Raw genomic sequence first — 22859 nt, 5'->3', positions numbered from 1 at the left:
CCGCAAAAGTGTCAAATGTGTAGAAACGTACAAAAGTATGAACCGAAGACCACGTCGCTGCCCTACAAAGCTGTGAAGCCGAGACACCTCTACGTGCCGCCCAAGAAGTACCCACAGAGCACGTAGAATGCGCAGAAACGGATACCGGCGGTGGTCGAGCAGAAGCAACATATGCCTGATGAATAGTCAGACGAATCCACCTGGCCAAAGTTTGTTTAGACGCAGGCCAGCCACGCCGATTAGCATCATAAAGGACGAACAGAGCCTCTGATTTACGTAGCCCCTCAGTACGGGACACATAAATGCGAAGTGCCCGAACCACATCCAGGGAGTGAGAATCCCCAGAAGAGTCCGACAACGCTGGCACTACAATCGGCTGATTCAGATGAAAACCCGAGACCACCTTGGGCAAAAAGGAAGGGCGGGTACGAAGTTCCGCCCGATCTTCGTGAAAAATCAAGTAAGGGGAACGGCAGGACAAGGCTCCAAGTTCAGAAACTCGTCTGGCCGAAGCCAGGGCCAATAAAAGGATCATCTTCCAAGTCAAATACTTCAATTCCACCTCCTGCAAAGGCTCAAAGGTGGATGACTGAAGAAAAGATAAAACAAGATTCAGGTCCCAAGGAGCCGTGGGTGGCACAAAGGGGGGCTGAATTCTAAGTACCCCTTGAAAAAAGGTCTGAACCTCCGGAATCAGAGCTAGGCGACGCTGGAGAAAAATAGAAAGAGCAGAAATCTGCACTTTAAGCGATCCCAAGCGTAAGCCCGCATCGAGGCCTTTTTGAAGAAAAAGAAGAAGACGTGGTAAATGAAAAGAGGAAGTGGAGGATCCACGACCTTCACACCAGGAGATATAAGCCCTCCAAATGCAATGATAATGCGCTGATGTTACCGGTTTTCTAGCCCTAAGCATGGTAGGAATGACCGACCTAGGAACACCATGGCTTCTTAGGATGGCGGTCTCAATAGCCACGCCGTTAAACGAAGCCGCCGTAAATCCGGGTACACACATGGACCCTGTTGTAGAAGGTCCGATCGTAGCGGAAGAGGCCAAGGTTCGTCTGCCAGAAGGAATAACAGATCGGAGTACCAAACCCGACGAGGCCAATCCGGAGCCACTAGGATGACGGTGTTCGACTCTCGTTTGATCCGCTTGAGAATCCGAGGGAGGAGCGGAAACGGTGGGAACAGGTACACAAGGCTGTACGGCCAAGGGATCAGTAAAGCATCCGCTCCCACAGCTGCCGGATCCATGGTCCTGGAGCAGTAAAGGGGTAGATGATGATTTATCCGAGATGCCATCAGGTCTATCTGTGGTTTCCCCCATCTGCAAACCAGTTGATGAAAGACCTCGGGAGGAAGGGACCACTCCCCGGGATGAAGATCCTGACGACTGAGGTAGTCCGCTTCCCAGTTGTCGACTCCCGGAAAAAAACACTGCGGAAATGACCTCTACGTGTCTTTCTGCCCACAGAAGGATGCGACTGACTTCTCTCATTGCCATCCGACTGCGGGTTCCTCCTTGGCGATTTATGTATGCCACTGCTGTGGCGTTGTCGGATTTTATCCGAACCGGAAGTCCTCGTAACAGAGGAGCAGCCTGTATCAAAGCTCTGTAGACTGCCCGCAGTTCGAGAACATTGATTGGTAAGAGGGACTCCTGCTGCGACCAAAGCCCCTGGAAGTGATTGTCCAGAACCACCGCTCCCCATCCGCGGAGGCTGGCGTCCGTGGTGACCAAGGTCCAATTCCAAATTCCGAAGCGCCGACCCGCTAACAGATGCTCCGTCCGAAGCCACCAGAGCAAGGATATGCGGGTCCGGGGAGACAGACGCACCAGCCGATGCATCTGTAGGTGGGACCCGGACCATTGAGACAGAAGATCCAGTTGCAAAATTCTGGAGTGAAATCTGCCGAATTGAATGGCCTCGAAGGAAGCCACCATTTTTCCCAGGAGACGGATGCAAAGATGCACAGATACTTTCCTGGGTCTGAGCACCAGACGAACCAGCTCCTGTATGGCTATGGCCTTGTCCCTTGGCAAGAATATACGAAGCAGAACAGTGTCTAGAATCATTCCTAGGAACTGAATTCTCTGGGATGGCATCAACTGAGACTTCTGGAAGTTCACAATCCATCCATGTTGAATGAGAATCTGATGTGTAAGGGACACTTGGTGTAAAAGGACTTCTGCCGTCGGAGCCTTGATGAGTAAATCGTCTAGGTACGGAACTATCATCACCCACCGAGAGCGCAAGTGAGACACCATGACGGCCATCACTTTGGTGAATACCCTGGGAGCTGACGAGAGACCGAATGGCAGGGCCTGAAACTGGAAATGAGCTTCCCTGATGGCAAATCTGAAGAAAGCCTGGTGAGGAACCCAAATTGGGACATGCAGATAGGCGTCCTTGATATCTATCGACACCAGAAACTCTCCTGCCTCTAGTACCGCAATGACAGAATGGAGAGACTCCATCTTGAACCTGTGAAATGAAAGATACTGGTTCAAGGATTTCAGATTCAGAATGGGTCTGACTGACCCATCTGGTTTCGGAACCACAAAAAGGTTTGAGTAAAACCCTTGTTGTCTTTGTGCAGTGGGAACCGCCACAAGGACCTCGGCCAGCAAAAGTTTCTCGATCGCTTGACGCAAAATTAGTTGCTTCAAGGGATCGACGGGCAAACCTGTTGTAATATAACGCCCAGGAGGAGTGAAAGCGAACTCGATCTTGTATCCTTGAGATACCAGATTTCGAACCCAAGTGTCTGGAGAAGTACGTCTCCAAACCTCCGAGAAACGCTGGAGACGAGCCCCCACCTTCGGATTTCCGAGATGGGATGGGAGCCCGTCATGCCACAGGCTTGTCTGCTGGCTTGGGATCTGGACGGCGGGTATTATTTGCTTGACGTCCTCTAGCACGGCCTCCTCGTCCCGCTGAAGACGAACCTCGCGATCGTCCCTGAAATCTTGCAGATGCTCGAAAGGAACGAAAGGAAGGTCCCCTAAACGAGCGACGCGGAGGAGGTGCTGATGAAGGTAGAAAAGTACTCTTACCTCCAGTGGCCAGCAAGATCCACTTGTCCAGCTCTGGACCAAATAAAATATCGCCTGTGAAAGGAAGAGCTTCCACTGCTCTTTTTGACTCCGCATCCGCTTGCCAGGCACGAAGCCAAAGTGCCCGGCGAGCAGAGACCGCCTCCAGAGAAATCCTAGCGCCTACCTGGCCGATATCTCTGGAGGAGTCTCCTAAGTATACAGCAGACTCCTGAATATGTTCTGCCAAGGTAATCAGATCTGCCCGCGGAGTGTTGGATCTAAGACCCTCAGTCAATTGTTCCGCCCATTTTTCCACAGCCTTGTTGACCCAAGATCCTACCAAGGCCGGCCGGAGAAGTGCACCCGCGGCCGTATAAATGGATTTCAAAGTGGTTTCTAATCTCCGCTCTGAGGTTTCCTTCAATGTAGTAGCTCCTGGAACAGGTAACGTGGTCTTCTTTGACAACCGAAGAATCCACAGGTGGCGAGGTGGTGGGGGGAGAAACCGAAGAATCCACAGGTGGCGGGGTCTCCCACCTCTTCCTATTTTCCGCAGGAAATGGGTAAAGAGAGAAAAAACGCTTAGGAATCTGGAATTTACGGTCCGGATTCTGCCAGGCTGCCGTCATCTGTTCGTCCAACTGGAGAGAAACAGGGAATGTGACAGCCATCTTCTGTGACCTGGCAAATAAGGAGTCTTCTAACGATTCTGGAGCTTCCTGGCCAGAAATCTTAAGAACTTCCCTTACCGCTAGGATGAGTGCATCAATACCTTGCATTGCCTCAGGTTCTTGTGAGTAAGTCTCTACGTCTGATTCGTCCAGCATCTCCCCTTCCTCCTGAGACGAGTGATCCGCTGCCGAATCCTCATCAGACTGGAGAACCGCCGGAAGAGCCCTCTTCTTAGATGAGCGACTTACCGTAGCTTCAGGAGCTTTAGACACAGAACCCATCGCCTGAGAAAGGCTATTCACCGAGCGGACTAAATTCTGAGCCCTTGCTGGTTCTGTTGCTAGAAAAGAAGGGTGAGATGTGCCAGGTAGATCTCTGGCAGCCTCCCGTTCCCTACGGGAAGCGGCTAATTCAGAAGAAAGATCCGCCATGACCCCTGCCAAACTATTTATGAAGGAGGGAGTGACAGACTGCGTGTTAGCACTCTCTGCTTCACACGTCTCGCACAGGGAAGACCCTTCGGAGCGAGCATGGGTAAATTTCTTCCTGCACTTAGTGCAGGCAAACAGCTTTTGTGAAGCAGCTTTTTCTGTCCTGGATGTCATCATGTACTCACAGACAAGCACCACATACAACTCAGGAATGCAGAAGGAGTATAGGGAGAAGCAGAATTACAATAATAATGCTACTCAAGTATGGGAGCAGACAGAGCAATGAGGAGCAGAATTTCAATAACGGAACTCAGTAACAGGGGCAGACAGGCATATAAGGGAGGAGCAGTCAATAGGACCAGAAGGTAGTTAAAACCACCTTCTGTAATTACAGACCCCCTGTAGAAGCTGTCAGATTCCTCCTCTCCCCCTCCGCTCAGTGCCTTCAGGGTATGTAGAAGCTCCTCTCTCTGAGGCGCCACTCCCGTTCAGAGCGCGCCAAACTAGCCCAGGCAGTGAAGGAGGAAGAGGAGGAGGGACCTATAAGCTCCTCCTCCTAATGGCCGCCGCTATTGTATGCGCGCGGCATACACTTACGTTCATGTGTCCCCGCACTGACAGCGGGGGCCAGCGGCACGACCGCCGCCAGTGATAAACGTGCCGGTGCCTTTTACACAAGCACCGGCACGCAGAGGTAGGACCGCCTTCTGAGCGCGCCTACCTAACAGCCAGCGCCGGTGTTCTTCCGCAACACCAGCGTGGCACTGACAGCCGCGCGCTGTTACCAGACCCAGCATATTATTTACACCTCTCCTGCTAGTCAGGAGAGGTGTGCTACTTACAGGGCTGCTGCGGCCAGAGCGCTGGGCAGTGAGGGGAGAGCGGGGACCCGGACACAAGCCAGTGTTAGCTGTGGCAGGCCCCGCTGAGTCTGATGACTCCTTAACTGCCTAAAGCAGCCTCCCCTCCATAGGGTGACCGGACACAGGCTGCAGTAGCCGTGTGGTCCCCTCTCTGGCGGCTCCCACGATGCAGGCAGACTGTCACAGCCAACAGTCTGCCTGTCCTCTTGCTTTGATTTTTTCTTTTACAAATTTTATTTAATTTAAGGGCTGGAGACTTGCACCGGCTCTACTCGGGCACATTCTAAAAACTGGGGCTGATGGGGCATAGAGGGGGAGGAGCCAGTCATATTTTTAAGTTCCTAAAGTGAACTTTTACAATTCTTCAAAAAACCACCTGCTGCAACCAAAAAACCACCTGCCGCATACTTGGGGACCCCCCTTGAGTCTATTTCGCTAGTTTTTAAGTTTGTCCCCCAACTGAATATGGGGAAAAGTGAAAATGGCGAAAATGACGTCATCGGTGATAATTTATCGCCGATAAGGGCTTTTCGCAGCCTAATTGAATACGGCCCTTAGTCTGTGTTTCAGCATTGCGGTTATCCTTTTGGTTCACGGAGGAAACATTTAGATTGTGGTTTCAGCAATTTGTTGAGCTCTTGATGCTCTCGCACAGCTGCAAATAAAGGTCCCCCGGAACCATCAACCTTTAAACTATTCTATTCAAATATTTATAGAGTCCTTTCAAAAAGTGTCACATTTGCATTAGAGGGGAGAGACAGGCTCCCAGCACATGCAGTAATGTTCTATCTCCATAAGGATGCAATTGAGCAATGTGCAAAGGCCTTCAATAATATCGCTTGTTCTTAGTGAATTCATAGGCTGCATTTTTAAGATCTCTGCTGTGTCTAGATGGCGGATGCACTTTAACAACGTTAGTCTTCGCTTCAATATAACGTGCACAAAATCGTGAGAAATGACGACCTTTTAAAAGACATAGGGGGCGCTGTATCACGCCTTGCCGAGAGAGAAAGTACCAACCAATCAGCATTTGTTATTTTTCAAGCACAGCCTGTAAAGTGAAAGTTAGGAGCTGCTTGTTTGGTACTTTATCTCTCGCTCCACTTAATCTCTATCCAGGGCTTAGTACATCTCCCCCATAATCATCCAACATGGTAGTTTTCACACCAATCCTCTATTTCATGTCGCACAATATGTAATATCTCGGATTAATAGCCCTTTACCATATTTTCTACGAACAGAATAGCTGGGTACACTGTGAGTTCTCATTTTCGGTTCCAAGTTACTCTTCGGATACACAAATGTTGCTGTTCCTATAGTAAAACAAATCAGTCAGGAACAGTAAACGCATTACGGTGCAATAGGGAATAATGTACAATAAGCAGGATCTAGAACTATGGTGAGATTCTCAGTTGTATCCTGCAGACGCACTGCACCAGGTACCATACTATTATATCTACACAATTACAGGACAACCACAAGAACTGGCATACAGATAGAACACAATTATATGACACAGCAGAAGAGGGCATAAGTTAAGAAATGCTCCGATCTCGCGTCCCGCCTCTAACCGGTATGTAACTTCATGTTTTTGTAATGTGGTTACAGGCGTAACATAAGCCTCGGAGATATAGCTACCTCTGCTCTGTGTCTGTGCAGGAGTTGACATGGTCCTTGGCTGGGGAACAGCAGCTCTGGAGGCCGGTCTACGTTTCTCGGCTTGGCCAGCCGACAAGCTGCGAACAGCCACGCGAGATCTGGGACAGCAAAAAAGAAAACGGACGTCAGTATTCCCCGTGTTATAAAAACCACATATGCAAACATAACAGGCTACACTTCTGTTTTCATACACATGGTTCAATAAAGTGATGAAACTGGCAGCCCAGCACCACAGTGAAAAAAAGGAGCTTGTCATTGCGATTACAGCCGTCACAGTCCCCATCGATAACAGCTTAGTGATTCATTATCAAAGTCTTCAACAGTATAATGTTTTTTGTATTTCCAAACACTATTACGAGAATGTATTTCACCCTTTTGTAGCTGAATGAGGCCCACGATGCTTGGAGAGGGATGCTTGGGACGTCCTGGGTTTGGGACTTGCAGAAGGGATCTGCTTGGCTTCCGATAACATGTCCTTCATAAGACTAATAGCATCTGATACCCGATAAGTGTGATGCTCCGAGAGCAGCGTCCTGGGAGACACAGAGCAGACACACTGTAAATACTGAGTAACATTATTTTACCTAGGCTAGTGGTTCTCAAACTAGGTCCTCAGGACTCCACACAGGTCACCCATCAGGTGCACAGGTGTGCTCATTACTCACTGACACATTTTAAAAGATCCACAGGTGCAGCAAATATCTCACAAGTGATTCTGTGAGGAGACCTGGAAAACATGCACTGTTTCGGGTCCTGAGGACCGAGTTTGAGAACCTGTGACCTAGATTAACCTGAACATTTTTTTTTTTTACACTGGACTTTCGGCAAGCGTAAGAAACAGTATCACTGTACTATATGGAATCAAATATATAATAGAGGTAGAATTCTAGTGTTCTTTGTTTCCTCTGGTTCCTTCTGACAGTGACACCTGCATACTGTACACCAATCCCAATTATATTATTGCTTTCAATATGCCCCAGCACACCATTAGAATGAATGCCATAACTACCGATCTTTCTCATCCTTCACTCGTTGGCTCTGCCGGATTGACTTTGAGGATATGGAAGTGTTCTGTAAGAGAAAATATAGGGTTTATAATGACCTATTGTGTACCAGCCTCGTTACCTAGAAGCAGACCTTAATCATACATATTGAATAACCATTGTGCTCACTGGGCCGTGATGTTGTGAACGAGGAAGAAGACAATCGATGTTTGTATATCAGAATAATGTACCAGCAGCTGATAACGTTGTCCTTTTAGATATTACTCAGTTGGCTGTGTGTGCCAGGTAATGCCAGATCATTACAAGTAATTAATACCGTAAGATCACATAGCTGAATCCGTAAAACGATATATAGACAGCCTGCAGCTTTGAAGCTACAGTTAAAAGACAAATCCAAGCATAATCTGGTACTATGTGTAACACGGTAGCACAGTGGTTGATATTGCTGCCTCACAGCATGGGGTCCATCTGTTTGATTATGTCTAGGGCACTATCTGTGTGGAGTTTGCATGTTCTACCACTGTTTATGTGGGTTTTCGCAGTCAATCCAAAAACCATACTGGAAGATGAATTGGCTTGTAAAGGAAATTTTGCCTAGTTAGGTGTTGGGGGTGTATGTGTCAGGGAATATAGATTGTATGATTAGTCAGGGACTGATGTGAATGTATTTACAGCAAAATTCAGCGCAGTATGAAGGTCATAAGGCTATATAAGAAGGATTAAAATAATATTAGCCTGACGCTCTTGTTATAGGGGGAAGTTTCTGTTGTCTACCGGCAGAATAAAGATAAAACGGACATACTGCCGCCCGCTGTGACTGGAAGGGGTTGTGTTCCTGCTGTCTCAGCGCCTCCCGCCTCCGCCGGTGGTCAGCCAGACGCTCGCTCTGCTTTCTCTTCATCCACTGCTGCAGCTCAGCCCTCTCCCTTGGTGTCCTTCTGGAAGTATTGTGGACGAGCCTGTAGCTGGGAGTACGAAAAGGGTTGCTGTGGCTATAAACATGGCTGCCTCCTTTCAACACAAACACCTGTACCCCACCCCCGCCCCCAGTCTGTGACAGGATAACCCCAGAATACAGTTTTGTTTATCTATAATAGCTCTGGACCACTCCTGGTGTATGTCATCAAGATTGTCCTTTCATGTGACATAGAATATAAATAATATTATGTGCTTTCCCTCATCACTCCCCTGTATGTACATAAGAATAAACTGGTCACAGTCTGTCCGCGATCAGCAGACTTTCCGTCATGGATGCGCTATCAAGTTATAGAGCTGTTAATAAAACTCTTTGTTGTGAAAGGGCCTCATTCTGTCACACATGAATGCAATTTCGGACGCCCGCTGCAAACAGAACGCTAATGCGACTATACGGCCGTACTATCATCAGCACTGACAACGACCCCATGGTGGGTGCAGGAGATCCGTCTGAATGTACCGCACGAATATCACGTAACTCTGGCTACACGCCCATGACGCACCCACAAAACTGTTCTCTTGCGGCGTTTGCATTGTTGACGGCCAGAAACGCCCGTTCAGCAGCCACAGAGAAACGGCTGAGAAGCGCACACCTCTGACCCTCTAAGCTCGCATAGATGTGCGTACAGCCAGCGATGCATGCGCAGTTTGCTTGACATTGCTACATGTGTCCGCATTTCAGCTTGTGTGCGACTCAGGCCCAAAGCATGCGTGTTCTATATTCACCTTTATGCATGCGTGTTCTATATTCACCTTTATGCATGCGTGTTCTATATTCACCTTTATGCATGCGTGTTCTATATTCACCTTTATGCATGCGTGTTCTATAGTCACCTTTATGCATGCATGTTCTATAGTCACCTTTATGCATGCATGTTCTATAGTCACCTTTATGCATGCATGTTCTATAGTCACCTTTATGCATGCATGTTCTATAGTCACCTTTATGCATGCATGTTCTATAGTCACCTTTATGCATGCCTGTTCTATATTCACCTTTATGCATGCATGTTCTATATTCACCTTTATGCATGCATGTTCTATATTCACCTTTATGCATGCGTGTTCTATATTCACCTTTATGCATGCGTGTTCTATAGTCACCTTTATGCATGCGTGTTCTATAGTCACCTTTATGCATGCATGTTCTATAGTCACCTTTATGCATGCGTGTTCTATATTCACCTTTATGCATGCATGTTCTATATTCACCTTTATGCATGCATGTTCTATATTCACCTTTATGCATGCATGTTCTATATGGGATGTAGTTAATAGACCTACGGACTAAATGCTGCCGGTCACGACGGGGGACTTAAGATAGGCGTCGAAATACCAACGCCTATCTTAATCCTAACACCGGAAGACAGACGCCGGAGTGAATGAGGTAAGTCCGGGGGGGATGGGGGGGGACTCCCGGGGGGACTTAGGGTTAGGCAATCCCCGGGTAGGGTTAGGCGCCACTGGGGGGAGGTTAGGGTTAAGCACCCCCCAGTGCAGGAAGGGGGGTTAGGTTTAGGCACCCTCGGGGGAGACAGGGTTAGGCACCATACCGGGTGTTTTAGGGGGGTTTGGGAGGATTAATCAGGGTTGGGGAGGGTGTGGGAGACGGGAGGGTTAGGGTACTTCCCAGTGTTAGTCGGCATCTTGTCCTGTCGTACTTCTCCTGTACAGATTTGATTCAGCGGCTAAGCCACCGGTATTTCATACCCATTCCTTCTATATACGCCTTTCTACATGCACCTTTAAATACACACACAGCCACCCATACATACATACATTTATATTTGCACATATATAAAGACTGTTCCCATAACCACACTAAGCACATAAGGCTCCCTCGCGTCTGTGCTGGAAGCTTTCCTACCTGGATAGTGTATCGGCTTGGGTTTGGGTCAGCCCTAGTTCAGAAGCTGAAACCCCTCCAGCCATGAGATCTCCCAGGATGTCTGCGATATCACTCAGTCCTGTCACGTGGAGAGGGTCAGCTACAGAGCTACAGAATAGAGGTGTATAGGGAATGGTCGGGAATACAAAGCATTAGGCACAAACACACACTCAGAGACATGTAGCTGCAGTTACTGAGGATCTATAACCACAAGTGATCACATACAGACACACTATAGCTACACAACAATAAAACAATAGGGTTGATTGCTCCTTCTTACCCTTTATCCATGTTCTTGTTCTGTCCAGGAGCTGTAACAAAGAGTTTTATTTAGTTTATGAGCACGGCTTCAGACTGCAGTGTAGAGGAACGAGCCTATTCCCAGCTTGCAGCATCACATTGCTGGGTAACCCAGGGAGACACCCAGAAACACAATTACTCCCCATGGACAGCCCCTTCTAGGTTATATAAGGTAAAAGAGGAGAACAAAGCCAGTAAGATGACCAGGCTGGACTCATCCGAGGCTCTGGGCAGCTTCCGGAGACTCTATACAGGTGTAATAACAAAAAGTAACAGTGATGGTTTTATTGTAGTAAACTGGCCAGACCATCATTCTGTCTCATTTTCGAAAATATTAAAATTTTGTTCCTTCATGTGTAACAGAATATAACAGTATATAATGTAAAATGTCCCAATACAACTATTCAAAACATTTACCAGTATTAATTTTCTGGGTGGTAATAGAAATTAAACACTAATGGTGCGTACACACGGTATGATTAAAATGCACGATATGAACGATACCGATATAGATCATATCGTTATCGTTCATATCGTGCATTTTTCGGTGCCGCCAACCCAATGACGTCCTGCGATGCGCGGGCACGTATGGATGATAAAGATATCGTCCACTGACCGTGCATGCAGGCCACCCTGGTCGATATCGAGCGTTGGCCGTCGTTGGTGGGTCGGTGGTGTGCTGGATTATCGATATCGATCATCCAGCACACCTGGGAGATCTTTCAACGATATTGTTATCGTTGACGATCGTCCCGTGTGTATGCACCATTATAATATAATATATGTAATATATATGTTACCATACCATATAATATATATACCTTTTTAAAATATCCCTGAACATGCTACTTTTTGTTTTTAAATGAAACAACCTGTTATCGCATACACGAAACCTGTCTGTCTTTCGCCATGACATGAGACATACACAAGCAAGGCCACGCACCCGTAGAGGGACGGTTGTCACTTTTGGCAGAGATGAAGACCTCCAGGGGGCGCCTATGTAAGCCGACACCAGCAGGGTTCGGTAGTGTAAACTCTTCTTCTTCCTCAACCAGCCCTCGCAGGGCTATGTCACTCAGAGGCAGCACTAAACAAAATAATACTAAGTAAGAGATCGACCAACAGCGCTTCAGTATGCAACATAAAGAAACAGTAACATACAGTATATTATTGGAAACAAAATATCTCAAGCCATAGAGTGCGCCTTCACTGACAAAGAGGGCGTTTGGCCAGAACTGTAACTCACATATCCAAAAAAGATGGAGCACAAACAATATTTGTGTGCTGATAGACACAAGGAGAGGACCATGAAATCCTGGTTTAATTTAAAGCAGAAATGTGGACACTTCCAACTGCCAGGGGAAAGTGCCCACTGACGCTGGGGCAATAATACAAGGGCTGAAATCTCTCAGGAGTTAAACAGAGCAAATTCCAGTGGAACTGATACTGTAGGATCTCAAACAAAAGCAGAAATCCAAATGGTTATTGTGTGAACAGCAAAAGAAAAAAACAATTACAGGTGAAACCTGGGCACACAATAACATTTCTTGTGTCAGGTTTTGTTTGTGCCCATAAAATGTTAGAAGTTACCTCTCAAGAACTGCACACAGTCAAATGGAGCATTAGAAGCAGGGCTGTACCAAGGGGTGTGCGGGTGGTGCCACTGTCTAATGGGCAAGACTGAGGGGGGCGGCATGGTCGCTGCCCCTACAGCACCCTGGAGAGGTAGCCAGTCACCCCTTCCCACCTTGGGGAAGGGGTGCCTGGAGAAAGGCATTCCACTGCACAGAAAAGTGCTGGGCCATTGGTCCTGATTCAGAGGTGGGAAATAGCAAGTAACTGTGGATCTGGACAAACCATGTTGCAATGCAAGGGGAGCAAATATTTTTTTTTTGCATGCAGGGTAAATACTGGCTGCTTTTGCATGTAGCCCACAAATACTGCCCAGCTTTATTTTTACACTGCAATTTAGATGTCAGTTGGGACACGCCCCTCCCACATCTAAAGGTACGTACACACTGGGCGATTAAAGTGGACGACTGAATGATATCGTTTTTCATCTAAACGATGAATGATAACGCCGAACGACCAACGATGCGCGTTCCCGCAGGTCATTCGTCTTTATCGTTCATCTGGCAAACATGCAGGCCAACCTGACGATCTCGTCAGGTTGCAGCGTGTTGGGGAATGGGGGAGAGAGCCCCGCGCTGAACGATATCGTTAATGATATCGTTCAGCGGGTGTGCTCAATGCCATGAACGACATTGAGCACACCCTGCCGGGGACACACTAGACGATATCGCTCAGGGAGCATATCGTCTAGTGTGTATGTTCCATAACTCTCTCTGCACATGTTACATCTGCCTCACCTGCAGTGCAGCATGGTGTTACCAATGTGTACAGTTACTTGCTCTTTCTTACGCTATTCCCAAATGTGAATCGGGCCCATTGTACTGCATGCCACGCTGGATTAATATTGGATTTAAAGTCTCTAATTCTACGAATGTTTCCCGCTTTACCTTTCCTCAATACTGGAACTAAATGACTCAGTTCTAGTTTCCCCAGCTCTGCCTCAACCCTTGCCGAATAGCATATGGTACAGGTCAACACTTTGTGAGTTTTCAGAATAATGTTTTCATCTAGTACAATGCCGGCTTTCATAACTTTGAGCTTTCTTATGTCTTTTTCAATATGGTTTCTGCATCAGCTATCAACTGAATTAATCTCTTAGTAATAGTAGCGCATTATTTGATACTGTTTAATGGACAGTGAATTTAATTTGTCTAAGTCGCTCATGGCTGAGCAATGCAGGTACGCCATTATGTAGTACACATAAATATAACTTCTGCGCTCTCTCTTTATATTTCACAGCTAATTTAATTTTCCCTAGAGAAGACCCTTTTCTTCTTCAGGGTCCATAGGGCTCCACATGGGAGACATTGGGTATAGTTGGTGGTTAGAAGCTTTTCTGTCCCAGGAGTCTCCGGTCCTTCCCCTCTATACCCCGCCCACAGTCTGAGGCAATTCAGTTTGTCGTTAGTGTCTGGCAGGAGCTGGATCACCATTTACAAAGTGGGGCTGCTTCTAAGCAGCCCAAGCTTTATTTTATGTTTTCTTTTATTTGATTTTACTATAGAGCAGGCAGCGCTAGACAGTCCTCCGCGGTGCTGCAACTCCAGCCCCAGGCTTGGTACTTACTGTACGGCGGGGCACTGGGGGCCCTGGCTAGAATGGCTTCACGGGAGGACCCCAGACTGCAGCTGGGACACAGAGGACAGGTAAGGCGGGTTCCACATCTAAGCGCAGTCTTACCTCCGGTCTCAGGAGACAGACCGGAGGTGCTTATGTGGACACCGGTTCGTCCAGGACTCCACTAGACCACCAAGGCATAAAATTACACTGATGCAGGGAATAAACAGAGGCCAGGGACCCGGTGGTTGATGTCAGCATAGGGGAGGTCAGCCCTCCCCCAGCTCAGGGCACCATTCCACTGTGGTCTTGCCACCCCTGAGCTGCTCCTCCTTCACCCTCCGCCCCCTCAGAGACTCACGGCAGCCATTTTCTTCAAAGCAGCCACAGGGCTCCGGGAACGCTGGGTCCAGTCTCCCTGTATACCTCTCCTAGGAGCCAGGCAATTTTCTACCAGCCACCTAAACAAGGGTCGCCCCTTCTGGATCCCGGATTGGGTGCTCCTCACTGTAGTGGAATAGCTGATTTCGCATCAGCATGGGCATAACTGCACATGATATTGTGTTGGCATAAACATGTAACTTTCCCTTGTAAATTTATATCTAACGTAATTTGTGTGTGGAAAATGTCGAGCCTTTGAAGATGGGTAGCAGAGGTTGTAAGAAGGTCTGTTCTCCTGCATCAGCCATAAATATGTCCAATTGTATAGGATATAAAAGAAATATATCCTGGAAATAATAGGACAGTCGGCCAAATTCTTGTTAAACCAGTCATTAGGAACCATGGAGCTCATTCAGAGTCAGTCTGAGCGCTGAGCGCTCACAACCGACTCAATGTTGCCCCATAGCGCATGCGCACGACGGAGCCGACTCAGTCGTGCGCATGCGCGAGACCCGGCTAACAACGGGCGCTCCGTAGTTAGGGGTCTCGTAGCAGACGGGGCGAGCTGTCGATGTTGAGTTTGCTGGGCGGGCCGGGGACGTGCCTGGCCAAACGGAGGCGTTCCAGTCGGAACGCTTGCCGTTTGTGGCGGCCCCACTGACATCATTGCTGATGTCAGTGGGGAACTTCCTGCTCGAAAAGAGCAGAAATCTCCCTGGGGCTTACAAGTGCCCAGACCCTACCCTAGGGTCTGGTCGTAAACCACGATGGTCTTGACCATCGCGACCATCACCCATATCGGTCGTTAGAGCTGTGGGTGTTAACCCACAGCTTAACGATCGACAAGGAGGCGACCGTTCAGGATGCAAGCGGCTGCCCTGATTCAGAGCGACCGCTTGCATCTAACGACCACCTCTGAAAGAGGCCTTGGGTCCTGTGTGGGGACAGCGATCAAAGGATAGTTGTTTACACAGAGGGATACTGGTCTTTGCAGTTGTGAATTGCTTCACCTAGTCATCTGTGTACGTTTATGACCTCCCAAGCTCAAAGAAAGCTGAATGTGTAACTAAAGAACCCCTGCTCATGTGGCCGGGCAACCCTAAAACTTCAGCCAGCTGGACAATCCACTCTGAGCTGACAAGGGTTAAAATTCCCCCAGGGAGGGGGTGACTGGAAAGCAGGCATAAATATGTGACTCTAGTTTGTTGTTCATCTGCATGAGGTTATCGAAGAATACAGATGATCCAGAGTTAGTCATTGGGAAGACCTCATCCCAAAACCAGTCAATCCAACGGAGTGGTTTGTTTCTCCAATTTTGTTATTTTTATTGGAAATTGTAATTAACTGTGTGATTCTTTTTAACACTATTATATTCTTGTAACTTTTTGTACATAAGCTTTGAAGATATTATTGAATTAAACATTAATTATAGTTCTGGATCTGTTTTTATGATCCAAGGCCTCATATGGCTCATGTTAATTATTTTTCTAAGTATTGATAATTGTGTATGCAGGTGAGAGCAGAAGCTCACCTTATGTTTTAGTATTACAGTTTTCTTCTGCTAGTGGCAGTTACCAGGTTTAGTTAACCATACGTGCTGAGGTAACCTGTAAAAGTCACGGGCAGCGATTATCAGATTGGAGTATCTGGAAGGTCGGACCGCAGGACCATGACACTCACCACAGACGCAAGTCTCTGCTGGTGAGGCGCAGTGACCGACCAGCACTCCTTCCAGAGTCACTGGACTCCCACCGAGGGGCTCCTACCAATCAATGTCCTGGAACTCCGAGCCATCTACATAGCCCTCACGCTGGCTCAGGACATTCTTCAGGTCAGGCCAGTACAAGTACAGTCCGTGAAACGTCACGGTGGGGGGCTTACTGCAATCACCAGGGAGACACTAGCGGTCGGGTGGCTATGGCAGAAGTGGCCCGCATTCGCACGTGGGCCTAACGTCATCTCCCGGCCATCTCCGTGGTGTTCATCCCGGGGATTCTCAATTGGGAAGAGAATTTCCTCAGCCATCACGACGCTTACGCCAGGGAGTGGTCTTTAAGCTCCTGGTGGACAAATGGGGTCTACCAGACATAAACCTCATGGCCTCACGACACAACCACCAGCTTCCATTGTACGGGATGCAGAACAAGGGACCCCGAAGCAGCCGCACGTACCCCCCACTCTCCCTTCTTCCTTGGGTCCTATGGAAATCCAAGCAAGAAAGGGGCACGGTTCTGTTGGTAGCTCCGGCTTGGCCCAGACGCCATTGGTACTCCAATCTTCAAAGTCTCTCCATAGACGCTCCTCTCCAACTTCCTCAACGGCCGGACCTGTTGTCTCAGGGTCCCTGTCTAGATCCGGACCTAGCCCGTCTGTCTTTGACGGCGTGGCTCTTGAGATATCCCTTCTAAGGTCCAAAGGGTTTTCTCGCTCCTTGGTCCAGACCATGCTCAGAACGGGTATGCCCAATCTATCACCGGGTGTGGCAAACATACTTCCAGTGGTGTGCTACTAGAAGGTATGACCCTCAGGTTTTTCGGGTTTCTGAGTATCTACATGGACCGTACTTGCTTCCATTAGGAAAACGGATTCCCTCTTTGTCATATATGGATTCCACAAGAAGGGCTGGCCAGCTAACAAACAGACGCTGGTCAGATGGCTTCGCATGACTATTCCACAGGCTTATACGCAGGCTGGCCTTCTTGTACCGGATACAGTATCTGCTCATTCTACTCGCTCTGTGGGTCCCTCGTGGGCAGCCGGCCATGGCACGTCTGCCGAACAACTATGCAAGGCAGCCACGTGGTCTTATGTCCACACCTTTCTTAGGTTCTATGCCTTTGATACCCGTGCCTCTCAGGATGTTTCCTTTGGGCGTCGGATTCTCCTCTAAGCTCAGGAGCGTCTCCACCCTTGAACAACTGCTTTGGGACATCCTCATTGTCTCCCCTGTGGAGCCCTATGGACGCTGAAGAAGAAAATGAGAGTTATGGTAGACTTACCTTTGATAACTCTTTCTTCGAAGCCCATAGGGTCCACAGGGTGCCTGCCCTTACGCACCTGGCTTATATGGGTTACTTCTCTTGGTCACTGGCTTCCTTCTCTATTGTGTGAGAGTGTGATTCTTAAGTGTACCAGTCATCCGTCTCTACTATCGTGCTCCTGCCATGGGCTTGTTGACAAAACTGAATTGCTTCAGGCTGTGGGCAGAGTATAGTGGGGAAGGACTGGAGCATCATGGGACAGAAAAGCTTTAACTGTTGGTGTTCATTCTTCCTAACCACCACCAATACCCATTGTCTCCCCTGTGGACCCTATGGACTTCGAAAAAAGAGAGTTAACAAAGGTAAGTGTACCATAACTCTCCTTTTCTCCAGTATGGGTCTTTAATGATACAGAGGCAGCGCATCAAGCATTGCGCTGCTCATTATGATCAGTCCTTATATCACAATGTTCTGGTATGTTTAAATTGAAGGAAGTGTAAATTATTGTGTTGCGCCCCCAGTTTTAGGACAATAGTCGATGCTGCAACTAGAGTCTCCTTCACTGGCACCTGGAACCATTTGCTTTCTGGTTGGTATATGTAGATTCTCCAGCAGCTTTTTTCTGGTGATCACTTACTTTGTATCAAAACTGCTGGGTAGCTGGAAGTTATAGGAGACTGCTTGCGGTTATTAGTAGGTCACAGGAATATGGCAGGTATAGGCGGTGCACAGGATCAGAGCAGGATCCTTAGTAATGTGACCTTTATTACTCAGATAAAACTTAAAATAGTCACAACACCTGGTACAAATGTTACACCCAGAGGGGTAGATTTACTAAAGGTTCTAAAAATGAGAAGTGTTTTCCATAGCAACCAATCAGATTCAAGCTATCATTTTCTAGGAAAGAATAGAAAAGCTTTAGTAAATCTACCCCACAGACTGGCTTTAACCTCTAAATTAGTCCCTCAGTATCCAACTCCTAGTAGGTGGGTGAGCTACATGCATGTTTCTATGTAAATGCAAAGTAACTAGGCTTCTTCAGCACAGTAATAGATAAAATTACCACTTTCTTGGCCGCCAGCTGCTCTAGAAGAACGAATATCTCTAGAGTCGGGGTCAATCACAGTTGACAAGTTCTCGATTGTATTCACCAACTGCAATTATAACAGCAAATATAGTGTTATATAGATCTTATATTGTGGTTCTGGAAAGCAGGCCAACATTAGCAGGTTTCAGTTGCAGCAGTGACAAGTTAATACTTACCATTTCGGTATTGGCGAAGTCACTCTCCATGCTGTCAGCCATGTTTTGCAGTGCTCTTAACTGGACATCCATCTCTTTCAGTCTGGAAAGCGCCTCATTGTTCTCTAAGGCACGAGGTGTATACATTCTTGGGGTCTGCCCACTAGATGGAGCAGGGGTCAGAGCTCCGGTAAGCACGCGCTGTGTAACACGGTCGGCACGGCCAGAGACTCTCCCTTGCAGTTGTGGCCTTTCCAGCATGTCCGATGACAAGATATCTGACAGCAGGAAGAGAGAACAATGGTCTATAGGATTCAAATGCAATGATGACACTGTGTACTTATCAAACTGTTTGAACAGATGTGTCCATATACGCTTATCGTTAATAAGCCACATGGCGCTACCTGGACCAAGTACTGATGAATATATCATGTAAATTACAAAAGATGTCAGTTCTCACCAGCGTAACAATGAAATCAGATGTATATTCCGCCAAACAAGCGTGCACTTAAAAGATGTGTAGACTGGGCTGTTTGAAGAGCTGTACGCATCTTAAGACGCTTCAGCATGTACGTGTCGGCCTGCTTTGCTGCTACACATCCTCATAAGTCCCTACACTAGGTGTAAAAGATACGCATTGAAACCGGTATTTTATCTTGCGTCCAATCCTGCATAGCAGTTGCATTGACGCGCTCTCACTGAACTTCTCCTATGTGACTGGGGAAGGTCTATGGCCAATTGGGGTGGGGACTCATTTTGCAATGGGGGCCTATAGGCACGGGGTACGAGACACCCCTAGGCATTTTTTTTTTCCAATAAACAATTTCCAAATATATTTTTTAAAATACTTCCTAAAATGTAATAAATAAATAAATGAAAAAAAAATGATCATTTCTAATCGTTTTCTGGGTGGGAAAATAAAAATCATCCGTTAAGTGGTTAATACCTCATCTCTTGCCTATATTTAATCATTATTTAAACAGTTAATGCATACATTTAAACATGCTAAACCTATCCGAGCTACCGCTGCTTGTACACATACCACAGAATGAGGAGAGCGGAACTGAGCAACCACAATCCATTCTGACACTACCTCTATAGTCAAAGGGTTCTGTCGGCAGCACATTGGCTGCAGAGCCTGCCACGTGATGACGTTCTGCAGCAGATGGTACGTTCTGCTCCGCCAAATGTCGGGGAAATTCTTCAGAATCTGTGTCAAGCAGACTGAAGTGATGATGCCCAACCTACAGTAATATGGGAAACAGTGATGTTTATAGGTTTGCCTGAATGTTTCATAAAAAAATAAATAAAAGATACAAATATAATGAGAGCAGGCAAATAATAAGATCCCATAGTAATAAAAATGAACAGGACTTCCGGTACAATACAATTTTTTCAGTTCCTTTATGTATACATTTCAGTTCAATCTAATAATTGGTGAAGGCTGTGGTAATTTGGCAAATAACATAACTAAATCCCAATGTATAACAGAAGAAAACCCCCACCTGCAGTACCGGCTTACCTCTGCTGGTGGCGATGGCGGGGTTCTCTCTGCCTGGACTTCATCGTGAAATTCAGCATTTAGGAACAACTTTGGTGGCATGACGAGGTTTAGGTCATAGAGATGGCTTTCTGTAAGAAACAAATTGTCATGTCTGGGGTAAGGCCAGTAGGATGAGCCCTTAGGTTCCATACCCATTGTTCTGTGTTCTCCCAGGTAACACATGAGGAAACCAAGTTAATATATTACCATGTACAAGTCTGGCACGTAGTATAATGGGAATATGATTACTGCAGATATAAAGGATGTTATAAGCCAGACGTGTCAAACTTGGGCCCTCCAGCTGCAGTGGAACTACACATCCCAGCATGCAGTGCCAGTTTTCCTATTAGGGCATGCTTAAACTGTGGCAGGGCATGCTGGGATATGTAGTCCCACAAAAGCTGAAGGGCCAGAGTTTGACACCACTGCTATAAGCCATAAACGGGTTATGTAACAATATGAAAGCATGTCACAGAACTCTGAGAACACTAACTGAGCCTCTTAAGATTCGCCCATTGACCCCACACATTTAACAGCCGGAATGGTCAAATTTGGTAGCAGATGTAGTCAAACTGAACACAACTTACGGAGGATCATGGAGGACCTGATTCAGGGCCCCATGGCGCATGGGTTACACAGAGTGATGTACAAAGGTGCTGCTGAGATCAATTCAGATGGGATCAGAGAAGTGATGGGCAGTGACAGGAAGGTGGCTACTAGCGCATGCAATATGGACTGTTCAGTTGGTGTGTCAGGGACGTGTCTCAATGCAAGAGGCTGCATTCACAGACGCAGGCATAGGAGACCGTGATCAGACGGGCAATGTGCGCCTGCCGCCATAGGGCTGGTGCAATTTTCAATGGCGCGACCGATAGTGGCGTATAAGAACGCATACATCAGTATTACAGTGTGCGCGGGCGGTAAAAGTGGGCGTCCCTGTCCTCGCACATTCCGGCCGCACCGATGTACACAAGGGAAGGACTTTTTAGTGGAATCTGCACAAACTTGCAGACGGAGGACCACTAATATACCCTGCTGCGCGTCACTCAGAATCGGGCCCCAAGTGCGTATTGTCACCTTTACATTTTATAATAAAAATAAAATATTAATCGGCTTTTACACACTACTGACTGAGGAAGTCTCAGTGCAAGGACAGGCTGGGGACCCAGGAGTGATGTCAGTGGGAAGAGCATTTTTGATATCTGAAAACAGACATAAATATGTAAATTTTAAGAACTATAAGCAATGGCACCTGTGGCTGGGTCCTCTTACCACACAGTTTTCCTATACACAAGAGAAGTTACAAATAGATAAGACTCACCCCCAGATCATAGCCGCTCAGATGACTATTATACCTAAATGGCTCTAGCTTTTTCAAACCCTGCCCGTAGCTGGGAATGGGATTGAAATGCCGGCGGCTGTTTAGCTCAAATCCCGACAGCGTCAGCCCAACCGGAGGAAATCCCAACAGCGGATGCCTAACCTTAAGTCCCCCCTGGGGGTGCCTAAACCTAACCCCCCCCCCCCTCCCCCGCACCCTAAACCTAACCCTCCCGGGGGGTGCCTAACCCTAACCCCCCTTCCCCTAGCCCTGTTACATTTTACTATCTGGCCTGCCATTTTTCCCAAATTATCACTTCCTACTATCCTCCGGGCTCTATTTCTTGGCTAGATATTGAATCGGTCTATGTCAATCTCCCAGATTTGACCAATTTATGGGGGTCTATCCCCTCCACACCGACCCCTTGCATCTAAACTGCTCCCCACTATCAAATTTAATTCCAAACTTTTAGACTTCTACTCTCTCAAAATGACATTTTTCCCCACCACCGTCTTCCCTGACCTCTGGGCACGATTCTATTCAACGCAATGTAAATAGCGCCGGGAGTGAGCTCCCGGAGCTATTCAATACACCGCGCTGCCAAGTCCGACTAATGATTTCTTCTCTCATCCCTCCGGATAGAATCGTGCCCTTTATTTGGCATAAGCCCCTGTTCCCTCCTGGTCTCAAGTGAAATTTAAGTTTCCTGACAATTTTTCCGACCAGGGCCAATGGTTATCCTTGTCTGAATTGCAACAAAAATCCCGTTCCCAGACACTTAACCCCTTTGAATTCCTTCAAATTCGCCATTTTCTACACTCCCTTCCTTTACTCTCTGTTCTCCGAGCCCTTACTCCTTTTGAGAATCTATGTAAACACTCTCCCTTGTCCAAAGGCCTAATCTCTGAGCTCTATGCCCTCAAGTCGTCAAACTCCCACCTCTGAGGCCACATGAAATTGCTTGGGAACAAGATCTCTGCTTCTGTGAGACACCTGCTGTATTCCTGTGACCTACCTATAAGAAACTAACAGTATCATCAAGCCCCTGGCAGCCTGTGTTAAACCCATTGTTCTGAGTAAGTGGTCAGGAGGAACCAGCCATAGTCACCAGAAAATAGGTGCTGCAGTAGCTAGAGTAAATCAGGAGGAACCAGCCATAGTCACCAGAAATGAGGTGCTGCAGCAGCTAGAAGGGCCAGGAGGAACCTGCCACAGTCACCAGAAATTAGATGCTGCAGTAGCTAGAGTAAATCAGGAGGTACCTGCCACAGTCACCACAAAATAGATGCTGCAGTGGAATATGAAATACCGCCGGCAGCGGCAACCCGACACTGGAACAGATCCCGGCAGCGGCAGCCCGACAGCGCTGG

General features: G+C 47.4%; 1 protein-coding gene across 1 annotated transcript in view; it reads right to left on the bottom strand.

Annotated features, from left to right (window-relative positions):
- The window catches only part of LOC148453355 (ciliogenesis and planar polarity effector 1-like), a gene marked incomplete at its 5' end in the record, with an annotated part of 101483 nt that overhangs the window by 10471 nt on the left and 68153 nt on the right, over positions 1 to 22859 (bottom strand). Inside the window, 12 exons of the mRNA XM_088462227.1 lie at positions 6230 to 6319; positions 6645 to 6763; positions 7037 to 7198; positions 7675 to 7736; positions 8472 to 8634; positions 10512 to 10640; positions 10813 to 10843; positions 11776 to 11919; positions 18447 to 18537; positions 18647 to 18903; positions 19719 to 19869; positions 20148 to 20257. Of these exons, the coding sequence (XP_088318353.1) occupies positions 6230 to 6319; positions 6645 to 6763; positions 7037 to 7198; positions 7675 to 7736; positions 8472 to 8634; positions 10512 to 10640; positions 10813 to 10843; positions 11776 to 11919; positions 18447 to 18537; positions 18647 to 18903; positions 19719 to 19869; positions 20148 to 20257 (1509 nt within the window). The remainder of the gene's footprint in view (positions 1 to 6229; positions 6320 to 6644; positions 6764 to 7036; positions 7199 to 7674; positions 7737 to 8471; positions 8635 to 10511; positions 10641 to 10812; positions 10844 to 11775; positions 11920 to 18446; positions 18538 to 18646; positions 18904 to 19718; positions 19870 to 20147; positions 20258 to 22859) is intronic.

The sequence above is a fragment of the Taudactylus pleione genome, unplaced genomic scaffold (genome assembly GCF_031769625.1).
Source record: "Taudactylus pleione unplaced genomic scaffold, aTauple2 ptg001165l, whole genome shotgun sequence".
NCBI classification, from domain to species: domain Eukaryota; kingdom Metazoa; phylum Chordata; class Amphibia; order Anura; family Myobatrachidae; genus Taudactylus; species Taudactylus pleione.
Note: the sequence above shows the minus strand (reverse complement) of the source record. Positions and strands in the feature narration are given on the sequence as shown.